The 21,543-nt window shown below is 43.4% G+C and overlaps 1 protein-coding gene and 1 long non-coding RNA gene across 2 annotated transcripts in view; both read left to right on the plus strand.

Annotated features, from left to right (window-relative positions):
* Positions 1-21,543, plus strand: part of LOC143788590 (uncharacterized) — a 134,266-nt gene that overhangs the window by 16,418 nt on the left and 96,305 nt on the right. The gene's annotated exons all lie outside the window — the stretch shown is intronic.
* Positions 13,285-17,992, plus strand: LOC143787590 (uncharacterized). Its single transcript, XM_077276478.1, has 3 exons — positions 13,285-14,591; positions 16,976-17,014; positions 17,936-17,992. The coding sequence occupies exons 1-2, from the start codon at positions 13,884-13,886 to the stop codon at positions 16,982-16,984; spliced, it is 717 nt and encodes a 238-aa protein (XP_077132593.1). The 5' UTR covers positions 13,285-13,883; the 3' UTR covers positions 16,985-17,014; positions 17,936-17,992.

The following is a 21,543-nucleotide window of genomic DNA, read 5'->3' on the forward strand; positions in this document are numbered from 1 at the left end:
ATTCAGCTAAGATAAGTGTCTGTTTTTTTGTCTCTGTGCACACATTCAGTGTGCTTTGCAATTCAGTGCAATTCATTGTGTTTTTGTCCAGCTTAGACTTTGTTTGGATTTTCAGTCATGCTGGATTCTCAGGAGTTGCAGATATACTTGCTATGTCTTTAGTTAGATGTAGAATATTTGTATTTTCTGCTGTGGATATTTTTAGGATTTTAATACTGACCGCTTAGAATTCTGTCCTATCCTTTTCTATTTAGCTAGAAGTGCCTCTTTTGCTAAATTCTGTTTTTCTGCCTGCGTGTGTCTTTCCTCTTATACTCACAGTCAATATTTGTGGGGGGCTGCCTATCCTTTGGGGTTCTGCTCTGAGGCAAGATAGAATTCCCATTTCCACCTATAAGGGTATTTAGTCCTCCGGCTGTGTCAAGGTGTCTAGGACGTGTTAGGCACACCCCACGGCTACTTCTAGTTGCGGTGTCAGTTTAGGGTTTGCGGTCAGTACAGATACCACTTACTCCTGAGAAAGTCTCTCATGCGGCTCCAAGGTCACCGGATCATAACAGGGTACATCAGGGGCTCTGCAAATGCAACGTGACGCCTGCAAACCAATCCATCTAAGTCTGCATTCAGAATGGCGCTCCTTCCCTCCCGAGCTCTGCCATGCGCCCAAACAGTGGTTCCCCCCACATATGGGGTATCAGCGTACTCAGGACAAATTGGACAACAACTTTTGGGGTCCAATTTATCCTGTTACCCTTGTGAAAATACAAAACTGGGGGCTAAAAATCATTTTTGTGAAAAAAAAAGAATTTTTATTTTCACGGCTCTGCGTTATAAACTGTAGTGAAACACTTCTTGGATCAAAGCTCTCAAAACACATCTAGATAAGTTCCTTAGGGCGACTTAGATACCTAATGTAAAGATTATGATCCCAAACATATCCCATATCCCAAACATAAAGCAAAATCTACAATGAAATGGTTCACAAATAAATGTATCCAGGTGTTTGAATGGCGAAGTCAAAGTCCAGACCTCAATCCAATTGAGAATCTGTGGAAAGAGCTGAAAACTGTTGTTCACAAACGATCTCCATCAAACCTCACTGAGCCCGAACTGTTTGCCAAGGAAGAATGGACAAGAATTTCAGTCTCTCGATGTACAAAACTGATAGAGACATACCCCAAGCGACTTGCAGCTGTAATCGCAGCAAAAGGTGGCGCAAGAAAGTACTAAGTTAAAGGGGCCAAATAATATTGCAAGCCCCACTTTTCAGTTATGGAATTTCCACAAAAATTTAAAATAACCAATAAATTTCGTTCAACTTCACCATTGTGTTCCACTTGTTGTTGATTCTTCATCAAAAATGTACATTTGGTATCTTTATGTTTGAAGCATGATATGCGGAAAAGGTTGAAACGTTCCAGGGAGCTGAATACTTTCGCAAGGCACTGTATATCTGTACTGTGATCTCTTATATATTCTGTAGGACTGACCATATGGCAGTAATATCCATGTTGGTCTTTATATAGAGAATATCTTCAGTAATAGCGTGGTCATCTGCGGAGGTCCTCCTCCACTATTAGGGTGCATCACCCAGTTGTAATCAAGGTTACCTGGTTAGGGGCCCACTCAGAAGTTTGGCCTCCCAAACCAAAACCCTAGCTATGCCTCTGCATAGCCCTAACCAGAACCATAACCCAGCACACCCCTAACCCAAACACACCCCTAACTCTAATCCCAACCCTAACCATAACCCTAACCACGCACCTAGCCCTGACACACCCCTAACCCTAATACCAACCCTAACCTTAATCCCAACCGTAAACGTAATCCCAACCCTAACCCTAATCCAAACCCTAACTTTAGCTCCAACCCTAACCCTAACTTTAGTCCCAACCCTAACCCTAACTTTAGCCCCAACCCTAACCCTAACTTTAGCCCCAACCCTAACCCTAACTTTAGCCCCAACCATAACTCTAACTTTAGCCCTAACGCTAACCCTAATGGGAAAATGGAAATACTTTTTATTTTATTATTTTTCCCTAAATAAGGGAGTAATAAAGGGGTGTTTGATTTACTATTTATAGCAAGTTTTTATAGCGGGTTTTTATGTTTGGCAGCTGTCACATGCTAAAAGATGCTTTTTATTGGAAAAAATAGTTTTTTTTATCACCCAATTTTGAGAGATATAATTTTTCCATATTTTGACCCACAGAGTCATGTGAGGTCTTGTTTTTTGCGGAATGTTTTTATTGGTACCATTTTCGGGCACGTGACATTTTTTGATCGCTTTTTGTTAGGATTTTTGGGAGGCAGAATGAACAAAAACCAGCAATTCATGAATTTCTTTTGGGGGAGCATTTATACCATTCTGCGTGTGGTAAAATTGATAAGGCAGTTTTATTCTTCGGGTCAGTACGATTACAGCGATACCTCATTTATATCATTGTTTTATGTTTTGGTGCTTTTATACATTAAAAACTATTTTATATATAAAATAATAATTTTTGCATCGCTTTATTCTGAGAGTTATAGCTTTTTTATTTTTTCACTGATGACACTGTATGGCGGCTCGTTTTTTGCAGGACAAGATGACGTTTTCAGCGTTTTCATGTTTATTTATGTCTGTCTTTTTGATTGCGTGTTATTCCACTTTTTGTTTGGCGGTAAGATGAAAAAGCATTGCTTTTTTTGCCTTGTTTTTTTTATGGGGTTCACTAAAGGGGTTAATTGGGGGACAGTTTTATAGGCTGGTCGTTACGGACGCGGCAATACTAAATACGTGTACTTTTATTGTTTTTCTTTTTATTTACATTAGGAAATGTATTTATTGGAACAATATTTTTTTTTCTTTATTTAGGAATTTAAAAAAAATATTTTTACACAGTATATTTTTTTTAACTTTTTTACATTGCCCCAGGGTGAGAAATCACTGTATAAAGTCAGCTCGCTGATCTGACACTTTGCACAGCACAATGTCAGATCAGCGATCAGACAGGCAGTGAAGGAGGCTTCTCACATCCTTCTCTCAGCAGGCACTGACAAGCCACCTCCCTGCAGGACCTGGAAGGACCCGCGGCAATCTTGGATCTGGGGCCTGCAGGCAGGGAGAACCTCAGAACAACACGATCACATCGAGTTGTTCTGAGGGTCTGAGGGAAGCACGCAGGGAGCCCCTTCCCTGTGCGATGCTTCTCTATGCCACCGGAACGCTGTGATCTTGTTTGATTGCAGTGTTCCAGGGGTTAAAGTGTCGGGAGCGGTCTGTGACTGCTTCTGGCACTTAGTACCGGGTGTCAGCTGTGATAATCAGCTGACACCAGGCCGCGATCAGCCACGCTCCCCCTGAGAGTGCGGCTGATCGCATGTGATACATGTACCGTCCATGGGAATTAGGGCCCAGGTCACATGGACAGAATAGTACGTCTGATGACAGAAAGGGGTTAAAGACCTCTCCATTCTTTGTAGATTGGAAAACTTGCAAAATTGGCATTGTATTGAACACTTATTTTCCCCACTGTATATTCATTGGTCATGTCTCTGTCTTCGATATGGGCTCACCAGCGACTGTTAACCAGTTAAATTGCATAAATACCATTTAACAAGCGCAAACAGGAAATCCGTCATTGATCCTGCCCATCGGTGAGCCCATCACGAGATCGCAGGGCGCAAATGGGTTGTCATGACAACCTGGGGTCATGCCTGGCATGACGATCCTCCTGTGAACTGCGGCCTGCAATTTTTGCTATACATAGCATGCTGAATCACTGCTATGTATAGCAGATGCAATCGGACAATTGCAGAATCAAGTCTCCTAAGGGGACTATTAAATACTGTAAAAAGTAAAAAAAAGTTTTAAAAACATAACAAAAATAAAAAACACAAATGTTCAAATCACCGCCCTTTTGACCCATGAAAAATCTAACCATGAAAAAAATTAAAAATATATACCGTATATACTCGAGTATAAGCCGAGATTTTCAGCCCACTTTTTTGGGCTGAAAGTGACCCTCTCGGCTTATACTCGAGTCAGTGTCGGTGTGGGGTCGGCGGGTGAGGGGGGAGCGGCGGCTGTGATATACTTACCTGCTCCTGGCGCTGTCCCTGCATGTCCCATGGTCTCTGGGCAGCGATTCCTGTGTTCAGCGGTCATGTGGTACCGCTCATTAAAGTAATGAATATGCACGCATATTCATTACTGTAATGAGCGATACGTGACCGCTGAACACAGGAAGATGCCGCTGGCTCCCGGAGACCATCTGACAGTGAGACGCTGCCAGGGACCGCGCCGGGAGCAGGTGAGTATATCAGGGGAGGGGGAGCATTGAGCGATAGTCACCTTCCACGCTCCATCGCTGCACACTGCTCTGTCTTCCGTCCTCTGGCTGTGACTGTTCAGGTCAGAGGGCGTGATGACGCGGTTAGTGTGCGCGCCGCCCTCTGCCTGAACAGTCAGTGCAGAGGATGGAAGACAGAGCAGCGTGCAGCGATGGAACGTGGAAGGTGACTATCGCAAGTGCCAGGGGCCTGAGCGAACAAAGGTGAGTATGTGATTTTTTTTATTTTAATCGCAGCAACAGCAAATGGGGCAGATGTATGGAGCATCTTATGGGGCATATATGAGGAGCATCTTATGGGGCATATATGAGGAGCATCTTATGGGGCATATATGAGGAGCATCTTATGGGGGCATAATGTGTGGAGCATCTCATGGGGCCACAATGTATGGAGCATCGTATGGGGCATAATGTGTGGAGCATCTCATGGGGCCCCTAATGTGTGGAGCATCTCATGGGGCCACAATGTATGGGGCCATAATGTGTGGAGCATCTCATGGGGCCATAATGTATGGAGCATCTCATGGGGCTATAATATGTGGAGCATCTTATGGGGCCATAATATGTGGAGCATCCTATGGGGCCATCAACCTTTATGCAGCGTTGTATGGGGCAAATGTTTCTATGGAGCATCTTATGGGGCCATTATTAACCTTTGTGCAGCATTATAAGGGGTATATTTTAATATGGAGCATCTTATGGGGCCCATCATGAACTGTATGGAACATTATATGGGGCTCCTGATTCAATATGGATATTCAAAAACACTTAACCCACTTAACCTACTGATGTCTCAATTAATTTTACTTTTATTGGTATCTATTTTTATTTTTGACATTAACTGGTAGCTGCTGCATTTCCCACCCTAGGCTTATACTCGAGTCAATAAGTTTTCCCAGTTTTTTGTGGCAAAATTAGGGGGGTCGGCTTATACTCGGGTCGGCTTATACTCGAATATATACGGTATGTGGTATCGCCGTGTTCAGAAATGTCATATCTATCAAAATATAAAATAAATTCATCCGATCAGTAAAATCACAACAAGAAAAAATGAGAACGTTATGGGTCTCATATGTGGTCAGTTTTACCACATGGTGAACATGCTAAATTAAATAAAAAAAAAAAACACAAAAAAAAACATTGTGGAATTGCTCTTTTTTTTTTTGCAATTTCACCGCACTTTTTTTTCCCATTTTGTCGTACACTATGTGGCAGAATGAATGGTCATTCAAAAGTGAAGAAAAAGCTATTTTTTTTTTGCTCATTTATGTCCTATTAATCACAACCTTCCATTTTGTTTCAAGAGGAAGTGAATGGTTATACAATGAGTTCCTTCTTCTCCGGACAATAACATTTTAGATGCCTACTGGTTACCGACAACAGTGATGTACCTAAAATAATTCATTACCAACTGCTATAAAATTAACGTGCCAAAAATACTCATTCCCATAGTGAACTTATCAACCCTACCATCTCGCACGTGGATTGAGATGCTCATGGTCACTGTGACATTTTCCTTGAAAAGCGTCTTGTCTTTTTAATTTCGTGTATTTTTTTGTGCCTATTACGTTTGCATTCAATTCAAATCCCCAAACCAAAAGGTTTTTGTTCTTTCCTTCTTTGCCATCTTCCTATTTGTCTTATTTGCAGTCCCCATTTTAAATGCTCTTTATAAGAGGATTGAAATAATTCACTTTCAGTCTGATTGTATACCATGCTAATGACAATTGAGCCAAAACTGCAAGCTCCTTTTAAAACCCCAAGCATATGGGATATTCAGTACAGCTGCCTTCAGTGTAGGCCTGCTCACACTGGTTCACAAATTGGCAGCTGGCTCTTGTGCATATGGTCCTTTTACAGACACGTGGGCAACAAGATTACTGCAAAACATAACAAAAAATTATGATTGCATTAAATCTTTAGAAAATGTAACTTGCAATTTATGCAGTAAAAAAAGTGTAACAATTGTCAGTGATTAGGATTGAACCCACAATGAATGGGGTACTAAATGGCAGTTAGCTCTGTAATCTCACAGGAGGCAGTGGTAGTAGTAAACTAAGCCAAACACCATTAACATAGACATTTGAATTTGGATCTGTCTCTGTGATTCATGAGCTTCGTTCACGCTGCTATTTTCTTCACACTGTCATAGAGTTTCATGACATTTTATTTAGACAATTTTTATAAAGTCTGAATTTAGCAACTAGCCATTTTCGCTGATTTTTAAATTATATTATTTATGTAATGAAAGGACAAAGCAACATTATTTTTCTCTTGAAAATTAAGTCAGTGCAAAGGTCATTTATGATTCCAAAAAGGCTGGGTTAGTATGTCAGCATCTACGCTATTCTACACATCTACACATAATACTGGGCAAAAGTTTGCAGGAAATGTATAAAAAATGCTTCAAATTAAGAATGCTTTATCCCTTTTCTGACATCGGGCGTAATAGTATGCCGATGTCGGACTCCCTCCCTTTGGTGTGGGCTCCGGCTCTGAGACCACATCTTTTCCTGCACATGTCAGCTGTTTTGAAATGCTGACATGTGCCTCTAACAGCCGCGGATGGAATCGCAATCCACCCACGGCTGTTAAGTAGTTAAATGCTGCTGTCAATCTCTGACAGCAGCATTTAACTGGCGCTTCCAGCAAGCGCACCGGAAATCCCACACTCCGTCACGTGATCGCGGGTCACCGATGCGTCGGCATGACAATCAGAGGTCTCCAGCAGACCTCTATGGTTGTCACTGCCATATTGCTACCGATGGTCGGCAGTCATAGCAAGTCAGCAATTTTGGTACCTTCAGGTGATCTGATCATTACCTGTATGTAGCAGAGCCAATCAGATTATCGCAGCTTCTAGTCTCCCATGGAGACTATTGAAGCATGTAAAAAGTTAAAAAAAATGTTTTTAAAAATATAAAAAAAATAAAAAACCATAAAAGTTCAAATCACCTCCCTTTCGCCCCATCAAAAATAAAACAAAAAAAAAATCAACCGTGCACACATTTGGTATCGCCGCATTCAGAATTGCTTGATCTATCAATATAATAAAATAATTAACCCGATCCGCTAAACGGCGTAACGAGAAAAAAGTCCTAAAATGACAGAAGTATGTTTTTTTGGTTGCTGCAACATTGCATTGAAATGCAATAACAGGTGATCAAAAGATCGTATCTGCATCAAAATGGTATCATTAAAAACGCAATTTTGGCATACAAAAAACAAGCCCTCACCGAACCCGAGATCACAAAAAATGGAGATGCTATGGGTATTGGAAAATGGCGCAATTTTTTTTAACCAAACTTTGGAATTTTTTTTCACCACTTAAATAAAAATGAACCTAGACATGTTTGGTGTCTATAAACTCTTAATGACCTGGAGAATCATAATGGCAGGTCAGTTTTAGCATTTAGTGAACATGGTTAAAAGGAAAATAAAAAAACAACTGTGGGATTGCACTTTTTTTGCAATTTCACTGCACTTGGAATTTCTTCCCGTTTTCCAGTACAAGATATGTTAAAACCAATGGTGTTGTTCAAAAGTACGACTCGTCCCCCAAAAGGAAGCACTCACATGGTAATTTTGACCAAAAAGTAAAAAAGCGATGGCTCTGGGAAGAAGGGGAGCAAAAAATGTAAATTTGTCCTTTCATCCTTCTTTCAATTACAAGACGTTTGCCAGTGTCGTATGCTTAAATAAAATGCCATGATGTTCCCACCTCCAAACTTCTGTTGGTATGGTGTTTTTGGAGTGATATGCAGTGCCTTTAGATCTCCAACTGTAGTGTGCATTATGGCATAAAAAAAGTTCAATTTTGGTCTCATCTGGCCAAACTATAGTCTTCCAGTATTTCACAGGCTTGTGTCACAGGTGTGTCAGATGCTACAGACAGTCGCTCTGCATCTGGCTGCAGAAGGTCTCTTCGTTTAGCATTGCAGATGCCTTCTTAATCCTTCTGACTTGTGGACCCAATGGTAACCTCCCTCAGACTCTAATTGACACACCTGGACCTGGGCGTTTGTAGACTCTCAGTCTGCTTCAGGGAGTCACTGGTGATATTCTTATTTTTCCTTGTGAAGGCCTGGAGCTATAGCAGTCAGCTTACTTCCTCTCTGGTGCTGTTGGAGGATGTTTGCTTTTACCTCTGAGTCTGCTCAATCTAAGTTGCTTCCCCTTTGTTTGTCTCCCTCCTTCTCTTTAGTGTACAGTGGGGAATGACCAGTGCTCATCCCCTCTTCCCTATTCAGGGCCTAGCTCTAGAAATATACAGGGCTTAGGTTCCTGCTCGGCGATTGGTGTGGAACCAATATAGGGATGGTAGGTGAGGCAGCGTGCTATTTGGTCTGTCTAGGGATCTCCACTCCCCCTTTCCCTAGTGTTTGGGCTTCCTTTCGCTCTTCCCCTCGTGCTTCACTTAGTCTTCCCACACTGTGCGTGACATCTTATCTAAAAGTTGTTGGGTAACTTTGAATGTGCTTGAACTTGCTATTTGCTCAGCAATGGAGTCTTTCTTGGTGAGTGTGCATACAGGCTTCCCTTCCAGCAGTGAGGCTTCATACAGTCAATGACATGTGTCCCCTCAACCAGATAACCACTGGCCTCAGCACCAGAAGAATCAAAGAAAAGCACATAGGACCAGGGAGTTAACGCAGAGTCAGCATAAGGCCGAAGAGGGCCTAAAACAGATGAGTATAAAGTGTTTTAATAATTTTTAAACTCTGCTCTGCTCCATTTATTATGCTTTGTTGTCTACAGAGACCTTAGAGACTAATAAACTTCTTTGTAACTTTAGATTTTTTTGAACTGAATCTAATCAGCTAGTCAAATATCATCTGAATATAGACTTATCCAGTTGTGCATTTATCCCTTGATAAAACTACAGTATGTAGATCAAAAGAACTCTGGCTGCTGGAAACAAGTGGCTCTTGGGTCAATAGTCTTAAAATCGAATAAAGTCAAATAAATCTCTAGGAACATCATTATAATGGTCACTTTTCAGTATATTGCTTAATAAATTAGTATGCTACCACAGCTTCACTTGTTACTACTTTGTGAAATGTCTTTGCCTCAGGCTAAGCTAATGGCAAAGAAAAGTGACTGTTTATGTGACAGACAATTTACTAATCTTATCCTTCTCACGTATATTGGTATCCCTGGACTGAGTTTTTGCAACTTACATTCATGATTTTCTTTTCCTGAAGATTTAAGATACATCCCGTTGTGCATTTAACTTTTCACATTTGCATATGTATTGGTCTGTGTTTCTGTTTCAATAAATTATATTTAATAAATGGAACCCAAAATAATTATTATGCATCTGGATTACTGGGCAGACATTGAGAAAACAACAAGGAGACGTAAAGCCCCATCAAAATTAATTGCGTATTTAAAAAAACTATGTCTTTCGACCAGAATAGCAGTTCCATATGTTGTCATTTGGTCATAGCAGTGCGGTCATATATTTAGGCTGGATTCACACAGCATGTGAGTTGTGGAGTTTTGGTTGTGAAATACAAGCTGAAATTCCTCGAAAACTCTACATCCCATTTATTCAGTGTAGAAATATAAATCATGATGTTGATTTCCAAATTTGCAACTATCACACTATCTTATCATTGAAATGCAAATTTCTCTTTTCTGTCAGTTATTTGTAAGGTTCTTTACTGGATGATAAAGGCTCAACCCAAATCATTCTTAACATTCCCATCACTATTCAATTTAAAGTTTTTAGATCAATTCAGTTAATTTTTTCATATTAATATCTTTTGAAAGCATTGCATACTAAACTGACTGAGACATCGAGATATCTAGAGCTGTGCTGTAATACCAGATTCAGCTCATTCACATGTGTACATACAGTACAGACCAAAAGTTTGGACACACCTTCTCATTTAAAGATTTTTCTGTATTTTCATGACTATGAAAATTGTACATTCACACTGAAGGCATCAAAACTGTAAATTAACACATGTGGAATTATATACTTAACAAAAAAGTGTGAAACAGCTGAAATTATGTCTTATATTCTAGGTTCTTCAAAGTAGCCACCTTTTGCTTTGATGACTGGTTTGCACACTCTTGGCATTCTCTTGATGAGCTTCAGGAGGTAGTCACCAGGAATGGTTTTCACTTCACAGGTGTGCCCTGTCAGGTTTACTAAGTGGGATTTCTTGCCTTATAAATGGAGTTGGGACCATTAGTTGTGTTGTGCAGAAGTCTGGTGGATACACAGCTGATAGTCCTACTGAATAGACTGTTAGAATTTGTATTACAGCAAGAAAAAAGCAGCTAAGTAAAGAAAAACGAGTGGCCATCATTACTTTAATAAATGAAGGTCAGTCAGTCTGAAAAATTGGGAAAACTTTGAAAGTGTCCCCAAGTGCAGTGGCAAAAACCATCAAGCACTACAAAGAAACTGGCTCACATGAGGACTGTCCCAGGAAAGGAAGACCAAGAGTCACCTCTGCTTCTGAGGATAAGTTTATCCAAGTCACGAGCCTCAGAAATCGCAGGTTAACAGCAGCTCAGATTAGAGACCAGGTCAGTGCCACACAGAGTTCTAGCAGCAGACACATATATACAACAACTGTTAAGAGGAGACTTTGTGCAGCAGGCGTTCATGGTAAAATAGCTGCTAGGAAACCACTACTAAGGACAGGCAAAAAGCAGAAGAGACTTGTTTGGGCTAAAGAACACAAGGAATGGACATTAGACCAGTGGAAATCTGTGCTTCGGTCTGATGAGTCCAAATTTGAGATCTTTGGTTCCAACCACCGTGTCTTTGTGCGACGCAGAAAAGGTGAACGGATGGACTCTACATGCCTGGTTCCCACCGTGAAGCATGGAGGAGGAGGTGTGATGGTGTGGGGGTGCTCTGCTGGTGACACTGTTGGGGATTTATTCAAAATTGAAAGCATACTAAACCAGCATGGCTACCACAGCATCTTGCAGCGGCATGCTATTCCATCTGGTTTGCATTTAGTTGGACCATCATTTATTTTTCAACAGGACAATGACCCCAAACACACCTCCAGGCTGTGTAAGGGCTATTTGACCAAGAAGGAGAGTGATGGGGTGCTACGCCTCCACAGTCACCAGACCTGAACCTGTTGTGAATTTGGTTTTTGGGTTCCCCCGGTGGTCGCTGGTGGTACTGGACTTGTGTGCTTCACTTTCTCTGTTCACCTGTTTCCATCAGGATGTGGGAGTATCCTATTTAGCCTTGCTGCTCAGTTATTCTAGTGCCGGCCATCAATGTAACCAGAGCCTTTCTGTTGCATGTTCCTGCTTCTAGACTACTATCAGCTAAGTTGGACTCTTAGTCCTAAGTTTGTTTGCATTTTTGTTCCAGTTCACAGTTATAGATTTTTATTTTGGTGCATCCAGTTCAACATATAAACGTTTTCGGTCTCGACAAATGAGACCTTCATCAGATATAGTTGTCAACGCTGCAGTGTATATACAAAAAACAAAAAGGAGATGCTGTAAGCAATGAGAATACTGTTGCACAATAATACAAAAATAAATAAATAAACATGAAATCCATATCATATGACAAAACAGTCTGCATACGATTGTGGGAAATGGCGTGCAGTACAGGTGGCAGAATGGGTGAATCCGTTCTAGACCTGCGTGAGACGTGAAACTTGTTCAGGAATTGCTGGAGAGTGTACACGTGTCAAGGTTATACTGAGGTGAAAAATGACAAAGTAAGCAAATACAATGGAAAGTAAACCATAGAACACTGGAGATGTGACCTCGTAGTGGGTCTAACATTGCAAAAGAAGCACTGTCTCAGGTGAAGGATACAGGAAGTGGAATATCCTCCACAAGTAAGTATGGGGATATATGACTAAGGTGCACGGTGGGCTACCTGAAAGAGAGAAAGTTATGCATCAGAGATGACAAAGTACAGAGCTATAATGTGAGAGGGCACAGCTGCCCCATAGGCCACATGGAACACATGCCAGACAGACTAACGGGGTGACCACCAGAAAACCAGACAGGATATATGGGGCTAGATGCGGCCCAACGAAGGCGTACCTGGAGACCATGGGTAGTGTGTGTATAGGTCACACACTGAGTATGGAGGCAGGGAGTGGGAGCGCAGGGCGCCTGTGGAAGGGAATAGAATACACACAGCATGTAACCGCTGCAGGGCTGAAAAAACGAAAAAACGAAAAACATCCCCCACTAGCAGGACATACCTGAGGTGCTGGAGGGCAGTATATGGCGCGTGTAGCAAGGCGAGAACACTCGCAATACGAGAAGCGCTGTGGAGACATGCATAAATGCTGTTGTTGAAATCAGGCTGGAGCCAGGGAGAGAACAGTCTAAAGCCAGCACAGGGCTGGGACTGTCCGTGATGTTACCTGAGCGGTGCCGCTGCCAGGGGCGATGTGTGCGCTGTGCTGCTGAGCAAGGGGACGCTCCCGGGGCTGCTGAGAAGAGCGCAGCACTTCCGGGTATATGAGCGCTCTGGGACGCGTCACCTGACGTCTGACGTCACCGGGTCATGTGATTGGGGGAGCCGGCGCATGCGCAGAAGAGCCGAAAAGGATGTCAATAGGAATGAAAGCCGGGGGAACCGGCGCTTGCGCAGTGAGCCCCTGGAGGCAAGGAAATGGATATGGGAGTGCACTGCAGTGCAGGAAGCTGTGTGAATAACTCAGTGTGTGACCTATACACACACTACCCATGGTCTCCAGGTACGCCTTCGTTGGGCCGCATCTAGCCCCATATATCCTGTCTGGTTTTCTGGTGGTCACCCCGTTAGTCTGTCTGGCATGTGTTCCATGTGGCCTATGGGGCAGCTGTGCCCTCTCACATTATAGCTCTGTACTTTGTCATCTCTGATGCATAACTTTCTCTCTTTCAGGTAGCCCACCGTGCACCTTAGTCATATATCCCCATACTTACTTGTGGAGGATATTCCACTTCCTGTATCCTTCACCTGAGACAGTGCTTCTTTTGCAATGTTAGACCCACTACGAGGTCACATCTCCAGTGTTCTATGGTTTACTTTCCATTGTATTTGCTTACTTTGTCATTTTTCACCTCAGTATAACCTTGACACGTGTACACTCTCCAGCAATTCCTGAACAAGTTTCACGTCTCACGCAGGTCTAGAACGGATTCACCCATTCTGCCACCTGTACTGCACGCCATTTCCCGCAATCGTATGCAGACTGTTTTGTCATATGATATGGATTTCATGTTTATTTATTTATTTTTGTATTATTGTGCAACAGTATTCTCATTGCTTACAGCATCTCCTTTTTGTTTTTTGTATATACACTGCAGCGTTGACAACTATATCTGATGAAGGTCTCATTTGTCGAGACCGAAAACGTTTATATGTTGAACTGGATGCACCAAAATAAAAATCTACTTTTGAACCTTGCAACAAAAATTCTCCTGAGTGCCAAGTATTTTCTCAACTTATAATTACGGGTTGGATCCCCAACTTGAGCACCTCCCAAGCATCCCTGAGTGCCGTAGTTATCTCGTTCCATATGTTATATCCGTACACGAGCACCTTGGACGATGTCTGAAACCTTTTCCTTCAATGCAGCAGAGGCGGCAGAAATTCTCTCTAAAGTGACCGCACCCAGCGACTTCCTCCAAATTCCAACCAAAGAACTAAAAAACCGTGACCTGGAACGTGAATCCAGAAGAGCGGTTAATCTAGAACTACATATTGTTACTATTGCCGAGTACCTTCGAGTCCAGAGGATCCCACGTGGCTTGCGGGTCCCGTTACAACCAACCTTCTTCAGGGAAAACAAGGAATATTGTGAAAAATTCGAACACATTTTAAACAAATGCTCAGCAGACCTGATGACTCTCACCCTCTCCTATCTCCAAAAGGATTTGGACTCGGTCAACACCCACATACAGGCCATCGAGTCTCAACTAACCAGCACGATGCCCCAGGAAGAGTTCCAGGAATTACGGACAAAGAACCTAGAACATCTACGGCAGCACAGGTTGGAAGTGGAAAAAAGGAAGAGGTCAAAGTTCCTACGAGATACCGAAGATTACCTACAGAACAGGGTTTACCAGTGGCGAGATACTCGGCCTTCCACCAGACGGCACAGCTCGATAAGCTCTTCTGGATCCACCGACAGCAGACCCGGCACCTCAAGTTCTGCTTCTTTTTTAGGGAACAACCGCGGCCGCAGAAGAGGAAGACGAGGCGGGGCGGCCAGTGCCGGCGGGGAATCCAGAAACCAGATAACAACACGCTCACAGGTATGGACCTCCCCCTAGTAGTTAATATTTCATCTAAAAACTTGGATACACACCAATTAGCTGTGCTTCAGAAGGGTTTATCCTTCTGTCCGGCATACAAGTTCAATTCATTTGAACTAAGCATGGACCTTCAAAGGTTCTATCGGAACCTCAGACTCCGGGTCCATTTTGCAGCACAACCCCCGGTGTTGGATCCAGCCAGGGGGGAAAAGACTCTCTTGGAACTTCAGAGCTTGGGTCTCAGGAACCACAGCTCCTACATGCCACCTCGAGGGGATCCCCCAGTGGAGACCTTTGTATCCCTTGTTGAAAGGGACATCCACTCACTGACCCGCAAAATGGAACAAGGGAAGTTCCATTTTCAGGCCAACCTTTCATCCACAGAAAGACTGTCGTTGCAAGAATTGGCGTCTGACAAAACTCTAATCATCAAACCGGCGGATAAGGGGGGAGCAACGGTAGTGATGGACAGAACTGACTACCTAGAGGAGGTACACAGACAGCTAGGGGACACCACAGTATACAAACTAATACCATGTAACCCCCTCAACGAATTGGTGAAGAAAATTGCACCAGTTATTGAATACCACATGAGAGTAGGCACTATAGATAGCAAGATGAGGGACTTTCTCATCAAAAAAGAGCCCATAACTCCTATTCTGTACATCCTACCTAAAATACATAAAAGACTAGTTAAACCCCCTGGCCGACCAATTGTCTCCCTGACTGATTCAGTCCTCTCACCATTATCCATAGTATTAGAGAAGATCCTCACGCCACTTGTTAAAACAACTCGGTCATTTATTCTGGACACTGGTGAATTCATTCAGGTCATAAAAACTCTGGGCCCCATATCTCCTTCTTCCTTTTTGATCACATGGGATGTAAATAGCCTCTATACATCCATTATTCATGACAAGGGCTTGGCCGCTACTGACAGACTCCTGTCAGATAATAGAGTCGATAAAAAAATCCGCCACTTCTGCGCCGACCTTTTGAATTTGGTTTTAAAAGAAAACTACTTTATGTTCCAGGATTCCTTTTACGCCCAGCTACAAGGCACCGCAATGGGCGCGAACGTAGCGCCCCCATATGCTATTGCATATATGGCGGCCTTTGAAAATGACTTTGTGTACGACCACCCTCTATTCATTGCCCATTGTAGGGTATGGCGCAGATATATTGATGATATTTTCTGCGTGTGGGACGGTCCCCTGGAATCATTGATAGCCTTTGACCAGCATATTAACAGCATTTGGCCCGAACTTGGTTTCTCTTTACAATACGACAAACTTAAAATCAGCTTCCTTGACACCCTCATTTATAAGGAGAGGGACGGCTCCTTATCTATTGATCTATACACAAAGCCAACAGACCGCAACGGCCTACTGTATTTCACCAGTTGCCATCCACCATCCATCAAAAACTCTATTCCCAAGTCCCAATTTCACAGGGTTGAAAGAATTGTCTCAGATGATAAAATCAAAGAAACAAGATTGAGTGAGATGGAACAAAAATTTTCAAACCGGGGATATCCGCAGCATATCCTCACAGAGGCCAAACGTAGCATTTCAGTGATTAGATCCAAGGATGACCACAAGAGAATTCCGTTTGTCTCAACATTCCATCCCTTCTCCAACATGGTCCAGTCTACCATCAGGAGACACTGGGGCATCCTTACAAAAAGCTATCCCAGCATTCCAGAGTTTAGGGTGCCCTTTATGTCCTGTTTTAAACGACCCAGGAATCTAAAAGACAAACTAGTCAAAGCTGACATTGGCTCAACCAATAGGGTCCCCAAACAGTCCTTTCTTCAAACCCAAAGACAGGGTACATTTCCCTGTCTAAATTGCCTACAATGTAGCAATGTTCAGAAGGGTCCCACAGTCTCTCACCCGCAAACAGGCAAGGCCATCCCCATAAAAGGGTTTTTTACTTGCGAATCCACACATGTCGTGTATGTCATCAAGTGCCCTTGCGGGCTGGCATATGTGGGTGAAACTACACAACCAATAAGAGACAGGGTGGCCCAACACAAATCCACAATTCGCTGCAATAAAACACATCTACCACTTCCGTATCATTTCTCCAAACAAAACCACAACATTTCTCAGCTCCGCTATCAGGTCCTGGAACAAGTAGACACTCCAAGAAGGGGCCAAAGCCGTGTTAGCTTACTCCTCAGAAGGGAGGCCTATTGGATTTATTCCTTGCAAACCTTAGAACCGAAGGGTCTCAACAGAGACTACGATGTCTCGGCTTTTTTGTAACTATGTACATGTCTATTGGTTTTATTCTGTAGCACCTTTCAGGTGCACCATGTAATGTAACATAACTATCGTTTTACTTATGGTTTATCTGTGCCCTTTCCTTTTTCTCCACAGAATCGTTAATTGCACCCTTCGCACTGAGCACTGCACACGGTACAGTATGCACTACATGCCTTATATATAGAGGGTAAATGGTTCTCTATATACATCCGGGGTGACCCCTTGCCAGACACCTTTGGGGTTTTCCACCCTACTCTTTTTATTTACAATTTTCTCCTTTTTATTCACACAGCTTCCTGCACTGCAGTGCACTCCCATATCCATTTCCTTGCCTCCAGGGGCTCACTGCGCAAGCGCCGGTTCCCCCGGCTTTCATTCCTATTGACATCCTTTTCGGCTCTTCTGCGCATGCGCCGGCTCCCCCAATCACATGACCCGGTGACGTCAGACGTCAGGTGACGCGTCCCAGAGCGCTCATATACCCGGAAGTGCTGCGCTCTTCTCAGCAGCCCCGGGAGCGTCCCCTTGCTCAGCAGCACAGCGCACACATCGCCCCTGGCAGCGGCACCGCTCAGGTAACATCACGGACAGTCCCAGCCCTGTGCTGGCTTTAGACTGTTCTCTCCCTGGCTCCAGCCTGATTTCAACAACAGCATTTATGCATGTCTCCACAGCGCTTCTCGTATTGCGAGTGTTCTCGCCTTGCTACACGCGCCATATACTGCCCTCCAGCACCTCAGGTATGTCCTGCTAGTGGGGGATGTTTTTCGTTTTTTCGTTTTTTCAGCCCTGCAGCGGTTACATGCTGTGTGTATTCTATTCCCTTCCACAGGCGCCCTGCGCTCCCACTCCCTGCCTCCATACTCAGTGTGTGACCTATACACACACTACCCATGGTCTCCAGGTACGCCTTCGTTGGGCCGCATCTAGCCCCATATATCCTGTCTGGTTTTCTGGTGGTCACCCCGTTAGTCTGTCTGGCATGTGTTCCATGTGGCCTATGGGGCAGCTGTGCCCTCTCACATTATAGCTCTGTACTTTGTCATCTCTGATGCATAACTTTCTCTCTTTCAGGTAGCCCACCGTGCACCTTAGTCATATATCCCCATACATACTTGTGGAGGATATTCCACTTCCTGTATCCTTCACCTGAGACAGTGCTTCTTTTGCAATGTTAGACCCACTACGAGGTCACATCTCCAGTGTTCTATGGTTTACTTTCCATTGTATTTGCTTACTTTGTCATTTTTCACCTCAGTATAACCTTGACACGTGTACACTCTCCAGCAATTCCTGAACAAGTTTCACGTCTCACGCAGGTCTAGAACGGATTCACCCATTCTGCCACCTGTACTGCACGCCATTTCCCGCAATCGTATGCAGACTGTTTTGTCATATGATATGGATTTCATGTTTATTTATTTATTTTTGTATTATTGTGCAACAGTATTCTCATTGCTTACAGCATCTCCTTTTTGTTTTTTGTATATACACTGCAGCGTTGACAACTATATCTGATGAAGGTCTCATTTGTCGAGACCGAAAACGTTTATATGTTGAACTGGATGCACCAGAGTAAAAATCTACTTTTGAACCTTGCAACAAAAATTCTCCTGAGTGCCAAGTATTTTCTCAACTTATAATTACGGGTTGGATCCCCAACTTGAGCACCTCCCAAGCATCCCTGAGTGCCGTAGTTATCTCGTTCCTGTTCACAGTTATGTTATGTTTCTGTAGCTGGAAGCTCTTGTGGGCCGAAATTACCACTCCGGTGTCATGAGTTGACACATGAGTCTTAAAGTAATTTCTGGATGGTATTTTAATAGGGTTTTCAGCTGACCGTGAAGTTCCCTATTGTATCTTCTTACTATCTAGTAAGCGGACCTCGCTTTGCTGAACCTACCTTCATACTGCGTATGTCTTTTCCTCTGAACTCACCGTCAATATATGTGGGGGGCTTCTGTCTCCTTTTTGGGGGAATTTCCCTAGAGGTAAGCCAGGTCTGTTTTTTCCTCTATTAGGGTTAGTTAGTTCTCCGGCTGGCGCTGGGCGTCTAGGGATAAAACGTAGGCACGTCACCCGGCCACTGTTAGTTGTGTGGTAGGTTTAGCTCACGGTCAGCTTGAGATTCCATCACCCAAGAGCTAGTCTGTTATTTAAGTTCTCTGACGTTCCCTTGCCATTGGGAACCATGACAGTATGGCCGGCCAAGGGTTAAAACCGTTGGCAGAAGAAAGGAGAGAAAAAGAAGTCTGCAGATTTTTTTTTTTTTTTTTCTTCTGAGCTTGCTCTATAGTTTACTCAGTTGCATTTCTGCTCTAATTGCAGCCTTTGCCTCTCTCTCTCCTTCTAATCCTTGAATGGCTCTGATCTCACCTGATTAAAATGGATCCTCAGAGTTTGGCTACAGGTTTGAATAATCTTGCTACGAAGGTTCAAAATTTACAGGATTTTGTTATTCATGCTCCTATATCTGAACCTAGAATTCCTATACCAGAATTTTTCTCCGGGGATAGATCTCGTTTCCTGAATTTCAAATATAATTGTAAATTATTTCTTTCCCTGAGATCTCGCTCCGCTGGAGATCCCGCACAGCAGGTTAGGATAGTAATTTCCTTGCTGCGGGGTGACCCTCAAGACTGGGCATTTGCATTGGCACCCGGGGATCCTGCGTTGCTCAATGTGGATGCGTTTTTTCTGGCTTTGGGGTTGCTTTATGAGGAACATAATTTAGAGATTCAGGCTGAAAAAGCCTTGATGGCCCTATCTCAAGGGCAAGATGAAGCTGAAATATACTGCCAAAAATTTCGTAAATGGTCTGTGCTTACTCAGTGGAATGAGTGCGCCCTGGCGGCGAATTTCAGAGAGGGTCTCTCTGATGCCATTAAAGATGTTATGGTGGGGTTCCCTGCACCTACAGGTCTGAATGAGTCCATGACAATGGCTATTCAGATTGATCGGCGTTTGCGGGAGCGCAAACTGTTGTGATTTTGCTTTTTGCTCCCTCTAGTGGTCATTAGTGATTTGACTCTGGAGCGTCTGTCTTTTCCTATATCCTCACCTGGGCCGTTAGTTCAGGGGCGTTGCTATTTAAGCTCCCTGGACCTTCAGTTCAATGCCTGGCATCGTTGAAATCAGAGCTAATCTGTTGTGCTCTTGTCCTCTGATCCTGGTTCCTGTTTTTCAAGCTAAGTCTGCTTCTTTGCTTTTTGCTTTTGTTTTGTTTGGTATTTTTGTCCAGCTTGTTCCTATCTGTATCCTGACCTTTGCTGGAAGCTCTAGGGGGCTGGTGTTCTCCCCCTGGACCGTTAGACGGTTCGGGGGTTCTTGAATCTCCAGCGTGGATTTTTATAGGGTTTTTGTTGACCAGATAAGTTATCTTGCTTTATTCTGCTATTAGTAAGCTGGCCTCTCTTTGCTGAACCTGGTTCATTTCTGTGTTTGTCATTTCCTCTTACCTCACCGTTATTATTTGTGGGGGGCTTGTATCTTGCTTTGGGGTCCCTTTCTCTGGAGGCAAGAGAGGTCTTTGTTTTCTTCTCCTAGGGGTAGTTAGATTCTCCGGCTGGCGCGAGTCATCTAGCGATCACCGTAGGCATGATCCCCGGCTACTTCTAGTGTTGGCGTTAGGAGTAGCTATTTGGTCAACCCAGTTACCACAGCCCTATGAGCTGGATTTTTGTATCTTGCAGACTTACACGTTCCTCTGAGACCCTGTCCACTGGGGTCATAACAGTATGCCAGGCCAGTATTAAATGTTTAATGCATTGCAGAAGTGGGATTATAAGAAAGAAAATTTTGAGGGTTTTTTTTTTTTTTTTTCCCTCTCTCATTTTTTTTTCTTTTCCCCTTTACCTCAGAGTGGCTTAAGCTTGCTGCAGACATGAATGTCCAGACCTTGATTACAAGTGTGGACCAGCTTGCCGCTCGTGTGCAGAGTATACAAGATTATGTTATCAGAAGTCCTATGTCAGAACCTAAGATACCGATTCCTGAACTGTTTTCAGGAGACCGATTTAAGTTTAGGAATTTCAGGAATAATTGTAAATTATTTTTGTCCCTGAAACCTTGTTCATCTGGAGACTCTGCTCAACAAGTTAAAATTGTTATTTCATTCTTACGGGGTGACCCTCAGGATTGGGCTTTTTCGTTGGCGCCAGGAGATCCGGCATTGGCTGATATTGATGCGTTTTTTCTGGCGCTCGGTTTACTTTATGAGGAACCCAATCTTGAGATTCAGGCAGAGAAAGCCTTGCTGGCTATGTCTCAGGGCCAGGACGAGGCTGAGGTGTATTGCCAAAAATTTCGGAAATGGTCCGTGCTGACACATTGGAACGAGTGTGCACTGGCCGCTAATTTTAGAAATGGCCTTTCTGAAGCCATTAAGAATGTGATGGTGGGTTTTCCCATTCCCACAGGTCTGAATGATACCATGTCCCTGGCTATTCAAATTGACCGGCGGTTGCGGGAGCGCAAAACCGCTAATTCCCTCATGTTGTTGTCTGAACAGACACCTGATGTGATGCAATGTGATAGAAAAACCGCAAATTCCCTCATGGTGTTGTCTGAACGGACACCTGATTTGATGCAATGTGATAGAATCCTGACTAGAAATGAGAGGAAAATTCATAGACGCCGGAATGGCTTGTGCTACTACTGTGGTGATTCTACACATGTTATCT

The sequence above is a fragment of the Ranitomeya variabilis genome, chromosome 8, assembly GCF_051348905.1.
Source record: "Ranitomeya variabilis isolate aRanVar5 chromosome 8, aRanVar5.hap1, whole genome shotgun sequence".
NCBI lineage: Eukaryota > Metazoa > Chordata > Amphibia > Anura > Dendrobatidae > Ranitomeya > Ranitomeya variabilis.

Bases quoted from the DNA above. Each gene is read 5' to 3' on its own strand.
- LOC143787590 (XM_077276478.1), top strand. From the start codon at position 13,884: ATGTCTGAAACCTTTTCCTTCAATGCAGCAGAGGCGGCAGAAATTCTC.